The sequence below is a fragment of the Scomber scombrus genome, chromosome 9, assembly GCF_963691925.1.
Source record: "Scomber scombrus chromosome 9, fScoSco1.1, whole genome shotgun sequence".
Classification (NCBI taxonomy): Eukaryota; Metazoa; Chordata; class Actinopteri; order Scombriformes; family Scombridae; genus Scomber; species Scomber scombrus.
In genome coordinates this window covers 7,712,465-7,729,682 of record NC_084978.1, presented here as the reverse complement: position 1 = coordinate 7,729,682, position 17,218 = coordinate 7,712,465, and the positions used below count along the sequence as shown (strand labels likewise).

At 41.0% G+C, this 17,218-nt stretch overlaps 1 protein-coding gene across 7 annotated transcripts in view; it reads left to right on the top strand.

The window, feature by feature from the left end:
* rapgef2b (Rap guanine nucleotide exchange factor 2b) overlaps positions 1-17,218 on the top strand; it is a 109,579-nt gene that overhangs the window by 80,794 nt on the left and 11,567 nt on the right. For 4 of the 7 annotated variants that reach the window (XM_062425088.1, XM_062425086.1, XM_062425084.1 and 1 more), the window contains 16 exons: positions 668-799; positions 5,502-5,679; positions 7,524-7,660; positions 8,557-8,715; positions 9,379-9,531; positions 9,672-9,836; positions 10,011-10,118; positions 10,213-10,416; positions 12,472-12,580; positions 12,668-12,944; positions 13,378-13,535; positions 14,272-14,286; positions 14,782-15,022; positions 15,133-15,516; positions 15,791-16,002; positions 16,183-16,306. In XM_062425088.1, coding sequence (XP_062281072.1) covers positions 668-799; positions 5,502-5,679; positions 7,524-7,660; positions 8,557-8,715; positions 9,379-9,531; positions 9,672-9,836; positions 10,011-10,118; positions 10,213-10,416; positions 12,472-12,580; positions 12,668-12,944; positions 13,378-13,535; positions 14,272-14,286; positions 14,782-15,022; positions 15,133-15,516; positions 15,791-16,002; positions 16,183-16,306 — 2,756 coding nt within the window. Of the gene's footprint in view, positions 1-667; positions 800-5,501; positions 5,680-7,523; positions 7,661-8,556; positions 8,716-9,378; positions 9,532-9,671; positions 9,837-10,010; positions 10,119-10,212; positions 10,417-12,471; positions 12,581-12,667; positions 12,945-13,377; positions 13,536-14,271; positions 14,287-14,781; positions 15,023-15,132; positions 15,517-15,790; positions 16,003-16,182; positions 16,307-16,746; positions 16,771-17,218 lie in introns of all 7 variants that reach the window. The other 3 variants (XM_062425091.1, XM_062425089.1, XM_062425087.1) reach the window with 3 other exon arrangements.

Sequence of the window (17,218 nt, the reverse complement as noted above, 5' to 3'; positions counted from 1 at the left end):
TTTTTAGTTTTTTGACTCCTGGTTTAACAGGACAGCAGATTTAGTGCATATTGCAGGAGGGAACATGTTTAGTCAGTCCCATAAACTCATGAAATGTTTTTGACAGATTTCATGAAGTCAGATGAATTAATCATCTTTCCTTTTCTGCTTCTTCCATGCTTTGATAATACATTGTGTTAGGTTGAGCTCTTCCAGTGGGACTAATTAATATATTTTTTTGTTCCGTTAATATTGTTTAATCAAAGCAGTGGAATAAAGACAAAGACAAATCCCTTTTATTCATAATAAGAAAAGAAATTGAGTGTTTTTAAGCTGCTGTCCAATTAAGACTAAAGGGGCCGTATTTTTTAATGCCGGAATATAAATCACATGCAAAATATACACTTGCTTTGCACAGCCTACTGTCACCAAAAATCTCTCTTATCCAGTAGTGATAATGGCAAGGATGTCATTATGAAAAAAAAAAAAAATGAATAGAAAAAGGCAAAAAAGGAGATCTAAGTGAATAGAAGACTTTTCTCTACATTGTATTTTTAGACCAACATGCCCCTAAGTGTGTTTCCAAACGGCTGGCAGTCAGCATGTGTGTTAGTGCGAGTGACCAGAGGTGTCTGAGCTGGCTGATACTGACCATCTGTGTGTATGTTGTGTGTGTGTGTATGTGCAGCTCCCCGCAGACTTCAGCAGACTTCACCTGGCCGACGGCTTGCACCCACAGGTGACCCACGTCTCCTCCAGCCACTCAGGATGTAGTATCACCAGCGACTCTGGAAGCAGCAGCCTGTCAGACATTTACCAGGTAAGGCCTCCCCAACTGGCACTGGATCCCCAGATTGGATTCCACTTGATGATTAAGTAGGTGTGATCATTTGTTGACCGGTAAATTTCTTAAATTTGGTCACCTGAGATTAAAACTCTCCAAAGTAGGTAAGTCAGTCTAGCTAGGGAACTCATCCTGCTGCTAATTTTATGTGTTGCTTCTTCTGTGGACTGCAGAAGAGTTGGCTAGTGCAAACAATAAAAGAGTAGTTTGTCTTTTGCCTTTTAAGGTACTATGAACATCAAAGATGGGTGTATAACCAAATGAGTTTAAATACTGTGAGAAACAAATGTCAGAACTTAAAGGTACTGTGTGGAACCCATTTATGAGAATGATGCGATCTAGTATTCGCTAATCATTTAATGTAATATCACTGATCGATATGACAGTTGATGGCTGTAATGTGCCGAGAAGTATTGCAATGGCAAGGGAGAACATGCAACATGGATGTAAAAGATGGAAATTTATAATTCTTTCAAAGCCAGATCTGCAAATTTTGAAACTGTGAATCTACAACAAACTAAAAAAAACTCCACAGGATACCTTTAATTATTTGGGGTTAACATGCATTGACAATAATGTGTTTTTGTTGCAGCGTACTAATGTTAACTAACATGTTAATTAAATTAATTATGAGCTAATGTTATTGATCAGATCTTCTTATTATAAGTCTGTGTAGATAATTAGAGGTATGGTTTCTTTGAGTGCGACAGCTGAGTTGAAGGCACAAATGTACCTCTGGGAATGCAGGTTAGTCTCATTAAGTAGGGCAACACATTTTGGGAAAGAATTTAAACGCTTGGCAGCTAAATGGACTGCAAGACACAAATAGGACAGTGTCACTGCTCAGCAGGAGATGAGCAGAAAGGCTGGTGGCTGCGTGCAGGTGGTCCTGCCTACATCCTGACTCCAGCTCTGCCTTTCATCACCTCAAAGCAGAAGAACAGAACTCCCATGGAGCTCTGACGTAAAGTTTCAAACAGAAAACATGCCTTTTATCCTAAAATATTACACACATTAACGGTAGATATAACGGAATATGTTTTCTGGTGTGACTACGGTAATAAGTAAATAACACTGATTAAAGAGGGAAATAACAAAAGAAAAAGTGAAATTAGAAACCAGTCCTGGAATTTGAACCCACTCCAGAGGTGAAAACAACACAATTCAGCTCGAGAGAACACACAAAAAAAAAATCTCATGACTGTGCCCCAAACCCTGCAACTAATCCTCTTAACATAGCGCACCCACCCCATTGGCTCCTAATACCGTCACCTGCTGTGTGCTTATTTGTGAGTGTATGTTTGTTTGTGTTTGTGGCTGTGCTGGGGAGCATCAGTCAGTCTCACTTTGTTTCTGGTTTGTTCTGGATGTGTTAGCTCGAATTGTATAAATGCGTGTGAGGCCTGTATATGATGAGTGTGTGTTATTGCAGAGTTGCGTGTGTGTGCGTGCATGTTTGTGTTTGGCCATACTGTGGCTGGCTGGGGCAGGTTGAACAGGCTCTACTGTCCCCAGTCTATGATCCTGGTCTTACAGCCATCTGCTAGCAGCTCTCTTGATTTCTGTTTCTCTGACACACAAACACACTGTACTGTTTTCTGGCTTCAGTCTCTGTCGTCCTTTCCTGGATCTTATTTCCTTACTCAAACAGCTACCCGTAGCACCTTCTGTCTCTGTACACCATTTAAACACCTTGCCTTACCTTCTGTTTGCTGCAATCTCTTTGTCTTTCTCAGTTGTCTAAGATCACTCACACACGCTCAAACGTTACTGCTCTACTCACTGGTGATCTACTTATTTGTGTGCTCGTGCTACCTCTGTCTGTGGAAAGGTTCTGTCAAGTATACAATCTGTATTTCTCGTGCACTCGGCTTCACAGTTCTCACCTGAATACTGTCTTGTTAATCAATGAGTCAGTTGACAGAAAATGCATCGGCAACCATGTTGATTGTCAGTGAATCGTTTGGATCTTTTCCCCAAGTAAAAATGTCAACATTTGCTGGTTTCAGCTTGTCAAATGTGAGGATTTACTGCATTTCTTTGTCTCATATGATGATAAACTGAATCTCTTCGGGGTCTTGGACTGTTGATCGGACAAAACAAGCAATTAGAAGATGCCACTTTGGGCTCTGGCGCATTGTAAGATTCAAATTAAGCATTTTACATACAAAATGATTAATTGATAAATTGAGGAAATAATTGGCAGATAAATCAGTAATGAAATTAATCATTAGTTTCAGCTCTAGTTCACTGTTAATCTTCCAAGAGCAGTCATGTCCAACATGTTTTGGCTTGTGATCAATTAAATCAACAGCATGTCAACTTGTGAGAGGGATAGTTCCCATTTGTCGAGGCCTGAAAAGGTGAAATTATCCAGTAATTCATAGAAAAAGAAGGGTCTAAAAACATTGTATTGTAGAATTTTTTCCCCCCTAGCCTTAATAATCCTCTGACCCCTCAGATTTATTTTATAACTCATGGGAGTTGCTGCTGCATTACCACCGTAAAGGGGATTAAGTGACAGTTGTTGTAGATAAAGAATAGAGGCCGTCGTTTCCTTTTATCGGCCAGTCTGCAGGTTTGAACTCCTTCTAATCCCAAGCTCCCTTCTGTAATTGTTTGACTGCTTACATTCAGTGCAAAAAATGAAAATGAAATTAAAACTAAAATTAATCTCACACTATCTCAGGGTTGGTATGACTCTTTAACTGTTTGTTTACTTGTTTTATCTAGTTACACAACACAAGTTTCAGATTTAATAATGTGCTTTTGAGTAGTCAGATCAGAGGAGGCCACAGGAAGAAAACATGGTGGTCTTAAATTTTAACTTGACAATTTCAACATGTAGCTGATGCTGTTATAAAGAACTGCTGAGCAGATAAGAGTAACAGGGGTGCAGAGCAGAAAGGTGCCTACAAATGAAGCACCCTTTGAAGAGTCCCACCTCATTCTCACGTCACTGGCAACATGGCGCACTGTTTTGGGTCTGAATAAATCATGTAATTGGTCCTTCTGAAGGACTTTGAAAGCATTGATCCAAGAATAGCCCTGTTGAAATATTAACAGCACCTGACTTCCCCACTGACTCTTAATGCTTACTGCACATTTATGGATTTTTGATGCACACATGACATGAAAAGAAGTCTGTGCACAAACACGAAAGCATAAAGGCAACCTTTTGTTAAGATTTGTTGGCTCTGATTCTGTGATTCATATTGAATGTTTGCACCATGTTGAAATCATATAAAGTCGCTGTGGCATTTAGTAAAGAATGTTGTTTATATCTTTAGTTTTCTTTTGCAGTTTAATGTTTGTTTCCTTATATATCGTATGCACAGAACTACCTTGGTAAACCTCACTGGTGTCTGCGGCTTTAGGATAAAGTGTACTTAGTATCATTTCTCTATTTTCAGATGCTCTCAAAAAATGTTAGCTTTTAATTTTATACTGTAGACTGCTACTTTTTAAATCTGCGAATCTTCACTATCAAAACTCACACATATGTCCCCATCTTGTGAAGAGCCCCGCCTCGGCCCCGCCCGCCGGGGTATGCACTGGTGACGCCCAAATGGCCTCTCAGACACTGGCCTGAATCATTAATGAGCCTTTTGCACATGGCATTTGAGAAGAAATGACATTGGGTTTCAGTGAGTGATCGGGCACAGGGACTCTGAGCCTTGAAAAATTAAAAGCAGACTGACAGTCTGGCAGGTGAAGATGCGTCTGGCTCTGGAATTGTGCGGAAAGTTAGCAAAGACAACCTTTTCTTCTCTTTCTATCAAGAAGCTTGAGGTGGGGTACCGTATTGAGGTAAGAGGTGCGTTGTTGCACTTGGGCGAGGTAGCAGGGCTGAATCCTTTGTAGTGTTCTCTGAATGCTTTGGTTTGTTCTGTGAGAGGGTTTCATGTTGGGTTAGCATGAATCAGGCAATATGGCCTCTGTCATTTACAGAAATATTTTCTTTGATGATAGCATTTGGTACAGCTCATGCACAAGTAATTGCATTACTTTCGCTCCTCATATTAGTTCATTTTCTCGGTTCCACACATATTTCATCTTGTGCTTTCAAAGAACAGGATCTGGCTGCGAGGCAGGCGGTGGAGTTTGCTGAGGGGGAGAGGAGAGGAGAGGAAAGTTGGGAGTTAATTAGCTTGTTACTATGCATAGCAGACACTTTGGTATGCAGTGTTGATGCATGTCTTTCTCATACTGTTCTGAATACCTCTGATCTATTTCATGAAATGAGTCAAATCTGCTCAGCAATTTTACAGAGCCTTTTTTATTTTTATTTTGAGTTGAAAATGTTCTGTGTTGCAGCTGATGTTGGTATTGTAAAATGATTCCAGCAGTATGTGCATCCTGTGTAATATGCACCACTGTACCTTTATAATGCTGAATTTTTACACTGGCTGATTAGAAAAGACTTTACTTTGACTGACGTTTAACAGTCAAGTATGAGCTTCCGACATTTATTTAGCTGATATTCTAAAGCACTGTTTGTAATGGGCACACATGGCTATAGATGTGAGACAATGGTCATGGCGGAGATCAGAACTGCTACCTTACGGTTATGAGACATGCCAGTCGCTGATGTTGGGACGGATACATCGAATCCCTCACATTTTTTATCAGTAATGAAAGATGACCGACACATTTCTCGTCTGTTCACTGTCTGTAGGCCACAGAGAACGAGCCAGGTGACATGGACCTCAGTGGCCTGCCAGAAACTGCAGTCGACTCCGAGGAGGACGATGATGAGGAGGACATCGAAAGAGCTTCAGATCCCCTCATGAGTCGAGACATCGTCCGGGACTGCCTGGAGAAGGACCCAATGGACAGAACTGACGATGACATAGGTGAGCAAACTGCCAAGGGTATCATTGTTAAGCAAAAAACAGAACAAGCTGCAGTCTCAATGCAGTGTAGGAATACTAGTTTTGTGATTAAACTCATTTGGTGTTTATTTTAAACATATCCAATCTAGTTTTTGTGAATGCTGAGCACTATTTTTGCAAGTTGTCTCTAAAGAACACAAGCAGTGTTGTTCCCTGCAGGGGACAGGGCTTCGTGTCCCAGTTTTAGATTAAATTAGTGCTCTGTAAAAGCCACACCCAAATTTAAATCAGTCACATTAAAATGTACATTTGTCTGGAGCCTTTTATGCGCTTCTTGCTCTCATTTACGTTGTAGGCTTTCGAGTAATTCTCAAAGCCACATCAGGCTCGCAGTATCATGTCCTTTAAAGCTATGACTCAACTGCCATGATAATGATAGCCATGTTTAAAAAAATAAGTACACACTCTCAGAGCTTAGCTACAGATGTGGACTGAGGGAGGATGATGTATTGGATGTAGAGAGAGTAAGAGTGAGTGCCAACCCCCACCTCCTCCTCCTCTTCCTCCATCGTTGATCTCCGTGCCGCACACCCCTCCCTCTGCCAGCAGGCTTTTCTAGGTCACTCCAGCACATCCTCTCGCCTCACCTCTCACAGCACATTAAACTTTCAGTACTTCCACAGCTTCACACACGACGCTTTTGCCATGCCAAGTACAGGTCAGCCAGGACGCCAGACTGCTCCTTGCCAGCCAGAGGAGGGGAGCTGGTTGGTAGCTGAAGAAAAAAGGGATCTTTTCTTATCTCCCATTTTTATATACACAAATATACCTATTTTTAAAAGACCCAATTTGTTCACCCAAATTGAAAACAGCACACTTACTCTCTCACTTACCTCTAATGGTAACTAGTTATGCAAATATTTGTCCAGTTCTTGAGGTATCAATTCAGTACAGCAGAGATGAATAGAACTCTGTATTCTGTTGATAATAATGAAAACATACATTTGAATAGTAAGAAATGATTTACTGGTGTCTTTTCCTCACTTTGCACTACGCAAATATGTAGTACTGGAGAAATATTCCCCATAAAAATGTTTACACTGCCGTAAATCTTTTTCTCATAAGGCAAGTTGCTTTGGTATTTTTAGAATATGTCATTTTCTAAAGGATTTCAGCAGCACAAAGGAAATCTAATGCACTAGATACTACTGTAGAAAATATGTTTTTAATGTCTGTCCTAAAACAATAGTCAAGTGCTCAAATGAACACTGAAATGTTTGTCTTGCTTTAATAATGCCTCCTGATCATACTGACCATTAAAAGGTCCTCTCTAAATGCACTTGCCATCTAAGTGATGGAGGACAAAATCCACAGCCCTTATGTGCATAAATGAATAGAATGATTACTACCAAAAAAAACCTGCTTCAATGGTCATTTTGGAGCCTGATTGTTGTTTTAAGGCAACCTCTAAAAATTGAATGTGAATTTAATATGATTTCAGAGGTGGTTTAGTGTCTGCAATAAACTTTTTTTATAATGCACACAGAGGTCACTGAGTGCAGTGTCAGCAGTTATTCTTGGCTGGCCATGAAAGTTGATGTCAATGGGATTGATATTTGGCTTTAAGTTCTCCTGATAACGATTCCTCTGTTGGCTTTTCATTGTGGTGATGATCCATTTTGATGCTCATCTTCCAGCTCGTGCCGTCTTGGCTGAAAGTGAGGTCAGGCTTGCCAGAAGCGTTGCCTGTCTTCACTTTCTCTCTCTCTATCTCTCTCTATCTCTCCTTTGGGTGTTAAGAATGTTTGCCCTTTCACTCAACCTCCTCTCCTTCCTCTGCTGTCTCTCCTCTGTCCTTCTCACAGAGCAATTACTGGAGTTCATGCATCAACTGCCAGCATTTGCCAACATGACCATGTCAGTGAGGAGGGAACTCTGCGCCGTCATGGTTTTTGCTGTAGTCGAACGCGCCGGCACCATCGTTCTCAATGATGGAGAGGAGGTGCGTGGAGAAGCCCAGTCTCGTGACTTTGTCTTGCCTATAATTGTATTTATATATGTGTGTGTGTGTTCTCAGGGAACCTTAGTCTCACCCCTCGCACCAATGAATCTTTCTGCTTCCATTTGATGTTTTTTTTCTGCTCTATTAAACCCGAATGATGAACATCCCTTATCACTGGTCCTCTTCAGGATCCCTCAGGCAACTAAAGCAGGCATCACTTATTCTCTTTCTCTCTCCCGTTAAGACATGACCTGAGTTTCAATGAAGAAGATGTGTTGGTTTTTGCTATAGTGCACCAAAACTATAGAGAGCAGAACTTGCCTCTAAGGCTTGGTCACTTTAGTAAATGTCTGGTTATAGAGAATTCATGGTTCATTGAGCATATTGTCGCTCTCGGGGTGACGGGGTGTCTGCAAAATGTTTGCTTTTCAGGAATTCTGGAAAACATCCCTTTCCCTTTTTTTAAAATTCTATTTTAACTTTTCCTCAAAACATGATAATTAGATTTTCCTTTTTTTTCAATCAAGCATGTATTACTTCTAACAAAGGTTTGATTGTATTCCAACTTCTTGTTTTAGATGCTTTGCTAAGCAGCTCTAATAATCTTGTGCTATTGTTCTATCCCTCTGAGGAAAGTAAGAAACCATCTGTTAGTGCAGCAGTGCCTTTATAGTTACTGCATATGGTTCTTTTTGATAAATAACTTTGACTCATTAGGAGACAACAGCTGTTGCGAACTACCGGTAGATTGAACTTAAGCTTATCTACAAAATCTCTGTAATATTTATTTTCTCCTTCTTGCACTCTTTGCACTTTTTTATGTTTGTTTTTACTTGCTTGTACTCTCGTTTCTTCCTCAAACATCTAATTACTATGATCATGTGTCACTGCTTCAGCTGGACTCATGGTCGGTGATTCTGAACGGTTCGGTGGAGGTGACGTACCCCGACAACCGGACAGAGACCCTTTGTATGGGGAACAGCTTCGGGGTATCACCAACCATGGAGAAGGAATACATGAAGGGCGTCATGAAGACCAAGGTGGACGACTGCCAGGTAAGATCCATGTGAATGTTCCTCTGCTGCAATAGGATTACAGGTCTATTTTCTCTGCATGACAGTGTGAAAAGCATGTCACGAAGTCTGCCCACCTTATCGTATTTAATCCCACTGTGACTCACTCGTGCCGAAAGTGTTTGAACTCGTGGCACTGAGAGATGCTTGGCAATAGCACCCACTAATTTGCATATAAATATGTAAAATAACCATTTCAAAGGACAATCACATTATTTAGCTCATATGAATAAAATGCAAAAACATTAAAAGTAAAGAACTGAAATGTTTTCAGCCCTTAAGTCATCAATCAATGTCTCAGTATGCTGGGAATATTGCACACTAGAAACTTAACTATTCTACTTTATGATTCCCTTGTAAGAAAAGAAGGATGAGAAAATCTGTTCCTAATTAGAGAAAGTCCTTTTTCATAATCGGCAGTGCAGTTAGTGGTTCAGTTGTTATACAGATTTTTTTTTCTCAGCTGTTATATTCATTTAACATTCAGTCTGCCGTTTGTTTACGAGTTCCAGAAATGTCTTTGATGAAGTGATGGCATTAACATGGTTAGGCTTAAGGGGATCCAGCATCCAGCATTATTTTCCTTTTTGTGTCAAAATGTTTGCCAAATCTGTCCGTAACTCTTGTTTACTGTGTTTTGTCCAGTTTGTGTGTATAGCCCAGCAGGACTACTGCTGCATCCTCAACCAGGTCGAGAAGAACATGCAGAAGGTCGAAGAGGAAGGGGAGATCGTCATGGTGAAGGAACACCGCGAACTGGACCGCACTGGGACAAGGAAAGGACACATTGTTATTAAGGTGACTAATCTATATCATCATTTACATTTTCCGGGGACTGCTCAAAAGACACTAAAGTCTATCAACAGCTAGAAAATAATTACACATGGATTTTTCAAAGGCATATTTCAATCCAATAACACCATAATGTTTAACCTCAGGGCACACCGGAACGTCTCACCATGCACCTAGTGGAGGAACACTCAGTGGTGGACCCCACCTACATTGAGGACTTCCTGTTGACCTACAGGACCTTCCTCTCAAGCCCCATGGTCGTGGGCAAGAAGCTCCTGGAGTGGTTCCACGACTCCAGTCTCAGGGACAAGGTAAAGACTCCAAAAAAGGATTTGTGGGTCACAAGATTCTCAAAGACATAACAATGTGCTTCAGGCATGTTGGAGCAGAATTTTAACTTAATAAACTGCATGACACATCACCATGTAAAACTAGTGAACCAGTAAACTGTGAGTTGACCTCTACTGTTCATGTTATTGCTGCAGGTTACACGGGTAGTCTTGCTGTGGGTAAACAATCACTTCAACGACTTTGAGGGTGACACTGCCATGACACGCTTTCTGGAGGAGTTTGAAAACAATCTGGAGAAAGAAGTAAGTAAAATACATTCACAGAGCCCTCAAACATTAAAAACAATTTGATTCAATTTCCTCACTGGATTCAATTACCTGTTTTTGTTTTTTCCAGAAAATGTGTGGGCACCTCAGACTGTTAAACATAGCATGTGCTGCTAAAGCCAAGCCACGGCTGGTGACATTGACCAAGCCGTCCAGGGAGGCTCCATTGGCCTTCAGTCTTCTCGGAGGTCAGGAGAAAGGTTTCCGCATCTTCATTGATGCTGTGGAGGCCGGGAGCAAGGCAGCAGAAGCTGGCCTTAAGCGTGGAGATCAGGTAAGACAGTTAGTCTTTGCATTTTTCTCCTATTAATTAGAGATGGATAACAGTACATGTTGATATTGGTGGTTTGGTGTCTCATCCAAGAAAACTTCACCATCCTCCATAACATTCTCTTTTTCACCACCCTTATCTGTCACACTGTACAGTATGACACAATACACAATACAGTATGACTTGTCCGGATAAATATTAGGGATGAAACCTGCAAATGCAGCTGCACATACTGTAGCTTCCGAGTTTCACAAGTTTAGCAGTCTCAGGAAACGCTCTTTTGTCTGCAGGCTTCAATTGTGGAAATAAATCACTCCAGTCACACAGACCAGTGCTCGAAATGATCTTTTTTTTCCACGTTGAAGTTCATTTTTGTTGTGAAATTGGTTTTACGTTTTGCTCTAACTAGCATTAAAAGGGTTTTTCAAAAAGTCTAAATTGAACTTGCTGGTAGCTGCGGGCACCCTGTGTTGGCTTTCTCCGCGCAACTTGACTTCTCAACCATTTTCACACTCGGCAGTCCTCAGGGCTTTAAGCAAAGTCCTTTAATCCTTGAAACCATCTTGAGAGTGTCTGGATGCGAGTTAAGCTCTCTTGACTCCAAACATCCCCTGCAGCTGTTTCCCCCCAAAAGGAAGTATAGATGCTGGCATCCTTGGAAGCATTCACTCTCTTCCACCAATCACACCATCCATTTTTTAACAACTTCACTTACTACTGTAATTCCCTCAAGACCCATCATTTCAGCGCTTTAGTATTAGTCTCGGGTGTTTCGTATTTGGTGAACGCCAACCATTGTCTCACTAATCGCTGATCACAAAACTGACATTTGGTCTTGTTAGTCAGCATTTACTGGCCTCACAGCAGCATAAGAAAGCATGTACTTACACTGCAGTCAAAGGTGACTTCCCCATCCACTAAGGAGTGAATTATGAAAGCTGCTTAGTAGTTGTGTTTGAATGCAAATATCCGGCCCTTATGGGGGGTGAAGTCAAGCTGTTAAGACAAAGACAGGACAATCTTAAGCTGCCGGGGTTCAAATTAATGTCAAAACCAACAAAAATGTCATGATGGACAACATGACAGAGAGTGGGATTTTGTTGCCTTAAAGTAAACCCCCACAGCACCGCGAGGCAGGGGGGCTTGCTATCCAAACAGGCCCTTCCCCGGCCTGTCAACAACTATTATGATAAGAATTAAAAAAAATAGAATAAAATACAATAACATAGGGAACACATGATGATATTGACTCTTTACATTTAAAACATATTTCCTAGTCCATAGTTTTCTTTGAAGATAAAAGGCCATGACTAATTGGGGAGGAGTCAAATACTCTGTGCTCTGGACAGCTCCTGCATTCTTGGCCATCGTCGGATCAGCACCTTGACAGAGATTTTGATTGTCATGTTAGAAAGCTCCAACAGTTTAAAATGTACTGCATACAATTAACTCCATAATCTGTGTCAGTGTTCTAAAGTGATAAGTATCCTCACTATGAAAGATGTTAAAAGTCGCCCACTCAGTGCTGCAGGAGAAGGGCTCACTAGGGTGGCTGCGGGGGAGCCTCTTGTTTGCATTACGCTGATGTGCTTCTTTGTTCACTGGATAAAGACATGTAGTTCATTGTATTACCTGGCTGATTTTCTTTGCTTCAAGTTTAATCAATTTTCCACTCAGATCTGATATGCTCTGTAGTTTGACGTGACATTGTGAGCGGTGAGGCAGAGGATTCATTAAGTAGTTAACTGGCAGGTTTTCCTTGCGCACCAGTGCAGAAAAATGTAGATTTAGATTAGATTTATATTTATCACAGAGGCCAAACATGTTAGTATTTTGTTATGATAAGACAGATGCAAGTATTTGTGACACAGAAGGTACAGACCTGGTTTGATGTGTTTATTTAGCTTTGAGGAGCATTGCAAAATAAATCTCAGATGTTGCCAAATGAATAATGAATAATAAAATATATACATATTTATGCAACGCAAAGTTTGGGCACAACTTATGAATAGTTTGGTAAAATGCATCTGATGGATTTCTCCCTTCTTCTCTCTGCAGATCTTGGAGGTCAACGGACAGAACTTTGAGAATGTCCAGCTCATCAAAGCCAATGAGATTCTGAAGAACAACACCCACTTGTCCATAACTGTGAAAACAAATCTTTTAGGTAAAGTTTTTGGACATGAACTTTATTTGCTGTTTGCCCTTTGTTATGTGTCCTATGGCTCATCCATCCATATTTTTTCCTGTCCAGTGTTTAAAGACCTGCTAACCAGGCCAGAACATGACCATGACATGGATGGTGAGGAGGAGCACGACAGAAAGAACGGGGCACCCCACCTTCCAAAGATTGGGGACATCAAGAAGGCCAGCCGCTACTCCATCCCCGACCTGGCAGTGGATGTGGAACAGGTTATGGGCTTGGAGAAGGTCAGCAAGAAGGCAAAGGCCAACACGGTGGGAGGACGCAACAAGCTTAAGAAGATCTTCGACAAGACACTCACCAGCATCCTGCCTCCCAAACCATACAAGTAACAAGACTTATTTGCATTATATTGTGAAAAATGTAATAATAATACCAGCAGTCAATGGTCTAATTGTTAATGGTTTTCATACTGGCAGTTCAAAATGGCGATAGAAGTAAGTAAACATGCGGAGAAGAAGCTATACCTCACACTAAATTGAATTTGGGAAATTATTTAATTTAAGAGCTGCAGTGTCACTAAGAATGGAACATTTTTCTATTTTATACTTTGTGATTTAAGTCGTTTTGAAAGGAGGATATTTTTTGATGGATTGGAAATACTGTCAGGTATATTTCTTGGAGAATAAATTCTGTAGATTGCACTGCCAGACGTGCCCACAGCCTCCCAATTCTTGCCAGCACAAATATCGCCCTCTGCCTTTTGTTGACAGAACTGCCCCCTCACCCCTCCCATACTCTTTTCCTTCTTGTTTCCATAGTGACGTTTGCGTTGGCCAATCGCAGGACGACAGCATTGTGGGGATGAAGCAGTCCAAACAGATCCCACCAGCTCTGCCTGTCAGCGGCAACCTCTCGTCGTCAAACCCAGATCTTCTGCAGTCTCACCACCGCATCCTCGACTTCAGCAACCAGCCTGGTGCGTATTTAAATGCTGTAATAAATGTGTGGCAACAATACACTTACATTTACGTTTTCATGAAACAGTTGGTGTCAAAGATTGATCGCTCCTTTACTACTATAATAACTTAATTGATCTAAATTAACTATATTTTTATGGCCAGTTTGCATAAGAGCCAGTTGAAACTGACCCACTGTGTGAACAGGCTTTTCAGGTTGTTTTTTTAGCTTGAGCAACACATTAACACAAAGTAATATCCAATTGAGACAATATAGATGGAAATTTCCTATTGCATTTCATGTAGTTTTATATTGATGCACAGTTGGGTGACAAATTATTGGAAAGTATAATGCTATGCGCAATTGGGGAAACATAAATATAGTATATAAAATACATGATTCATGCTATAAACAATTGTGAAACCATTTTTTAGATAAAATAACCAGATGGTAATGTCTGCTGTTGGTTAATCCAGCTGAGTAAATATTGTACCAAGCAATGCACTTCCTAGAACTTACCTAGATGCAAAATTACCAGGAACTTTAAAATGATAGCTTCCTATAAACAGCAGAATGGCAAAACATCTGACAGCAGACACATTTCACACCGTGTATCATCACATTGCCCAACCCTCTTGTCTATTTTGTATCTCCACCAGCTATGTAGAGGCAGAAATAGAAATATGGAAATCTGTTCTCTATATTTCGATTCCTCATTAACTCCTTTCCATCACATGTTGTTTATGTTCTTCCAGTCCCAGTGATACTGAGTGAGTACCTTGCTCTCCCCGTGATCCTGCTTCTCCTAGCACAATCAAATCTTTGTCAGGGCTGTCAGACTCCATGTTAGACTTACGAACATTCATCAGCTGCTATGCTGTAGTTTACAGATGTAACATAAACTCAATATATCTGCATTCATGCTTGTGGATGCTAATCGAGTAAAGCTCAACAACATTACACTGACTTCTGACCTTTGAGTTTTCTATGGAGATTTTGGTGTCATATGATCTGTAAAGGGAGCTATACTGTGTGTTTCTGATCAAACTAATGAATGCTGGGAAATGAGGTTTGTGGATGAAATCACAAAGATGCTGGTGTGTTTTTGCTCCAATGCTGCCTGATGGAATGGCTCTCGGTAAATCTTGGGAAAAAAATAAACAATTAAAAATCATTGCGATTGAGATTCAAACAGCTCACACCTCAATAAAATGCTATTAAGTGAATATTTACTCTAACTGTAATGTCTGGTTCTGCATCCTCAGATATGTCAGACCAGGTATTACGAGTCTTCAAGGCGGATCAGCAGTCTCGGTACATCATGATCGGGAAGGACACCACGGCTAAGGAGGTGGTGGCCCAGGCCATCAGGGAGTTTGCCCTGACCGCAGCACCGGAGGCTTATTCGCTGTGCGAGGTCTCTGTCACGCCAGAGGGCGTCATCAAACAGAGGCGGTTACCTGACCAACTCTCTAAACTAGCAGACAGGATTCAACTAAGTGGCAGGTAATGACTTCTTAAGTTTGATGCGCTAACCACCATCCTGTGTCAGGATTATTTATAATTGCTTGCATTGTATTAATTAAAAATAAATGAATAATCTCCTCGATCATCAGATACTACCTAAAGAGCAACATGGAGACAGAGACGTTATGTTCGGATGAGGACGCCCAGGACCTCCTTCGAGAAGCTCAGATCTCCCTGTTGCAGCTCAGTACGGTGGAGGTGGCCACACAGCTGTCCATGCGGGCCTTTGAACTGTTCTGTGCCATCGAGCCCACAGAATACATCGACGACCTGTTCAAGCTGCGCTCCAAGACCGGCTCGGCCAGCCTGAAGCGCTTTGAGGAGGCCATCAACCTCGAGACCTTCTGGGTGGCCACAGAGGTGACGCGGGAGCCTAACCAGCTCAAACGCATGAAGACCATCAAGCACTTCATCAAGATCGCCCTGCACTGCCGCGAGTGCAAGAACTTCAACTCAATGTTTGCAATCATCAGGTGAGACAGGCAATAATAAATGTGTTTTAAATTGTGTCACGCCTTGATTTTATTCAGTTGTTATTTAGCTTTTCAGTTCACTTTCTTTGTTTATTTTGAGATCAGTAAGTCCTTTAGGTGTCAGCACATCTGTACAAATGACTGATTATTTCTTATTTTAGCTGTTATATGAGTGAACTAATGAAAAAACTTCTAACCAAGCCTTATTTATCATAGATAGACCATAGAGGTAGACGCTAACCTCCTTTTGGTGAATGTGTTTTTTCCCTCACAGCGGTCTAAACCTGGCTCCAGTCTCCAGACTGAGGGGAACATGGGAGAAACTACCTAGCAAATATGAGAAGCTGTTTGGGGATCTGCAAGACCTCTTCGACCCTTCCAGAAACATGGCCAAGTATAGGAACGTTCTCAACAATCAGAACCTCCAGCCACCAATCATCCCCCTGTTCCCCGTCATCAAGAAGGACCTCACTTTCCTACATGAAGGTATGTAGCATTAAATTCATGTCTGTATGTTAAATATACACAGCTGATCCCACCTACAATGTTAGTATTTGATAGAGCTTACAGTAGATCATCTAGCAACTGAAATGCTATTTCATAATATACTGAGCTGTGTTAATTATGGGTTATTGTTATTCACTTTTTTTCTTCTGAATTTCTTAGGCAATGACTCTAAAGTGGATGGTCTGGTGAACTTTGAGAAGCTGAGGATGATTGCCAAAGAAATTCGCCATGTTGGTCGCATGGCCTCTGTTAACATGGACCCTGCCCTCATGTTTAGGACCAGGTAAGGAACCTTCCAGGAACAAATCCATATTTCAGATTAATTATCCTTCACCCTCCCTGTTGGACCAGTCAGCACTCCAGCACTACCAGACTCTTTGGGGTTAGCGGGTTCACATAGATTGAGTCAAAATTCTGCATCACGCTTTTCTGTCAAGCAGCTGTTCCCCCTGGCAACTGTTTCTTCTGGCAACTGTTTCCCTATACACATTGTTGGCATAAGATGTGCACAGTGCTGCTGTGAAAGTGTGTCTCTGTCTAATGATGTCTCCTCCTAGTGGTGTTACCATTTGATTTTCTGTCTGACTTTCACGTGGGTCTTTGGTGAAATTACTTCTCTTTGGTGATCGTGGTGGTCTCTCCTGTCCTAAGCTTTGTCTCTTTCTCTCTCTATTCATCCACCCTTTGCCCCATGCTTCTCTGTTCATGGCACCCACCCTCTAGGAAGAAGAAATGGAGAAGTTTAGGGTAAGTTTGGTGACCCTACAACTTTTTGCCCTCCCTGCACTGCAACCTCTTTTTTCTGCCAATTTGCGTGATTCTTTTCTTCTTCTCTGAAACCTTGTTTCCATTAACCAGTTTGAACCCTGCTACTAACACTGCTTGATCCAAATCAAAGTGCATTGAATGAAACAAAGGTCACTTTGCTAACATTATGTTATGCCAAACTGTTTTTAATTTTGAAAAACATGAAAACAGATATTTACAACATAAATTTGACACACATGGGATTAGAATATTACTTCTTTCTCATTTCCAAACTAATATATACTGTATATCCTAAACATGTTATAAACCCTTATTGATTAAGGAGTCCAGCCTTGCATTAGCAACATGACCTTTTCTAATACATTGTTTAACTAACAATATGCATGCAGTTTTACTGTTAAAATTCCACTTGTCTTTGAGGTTTTAT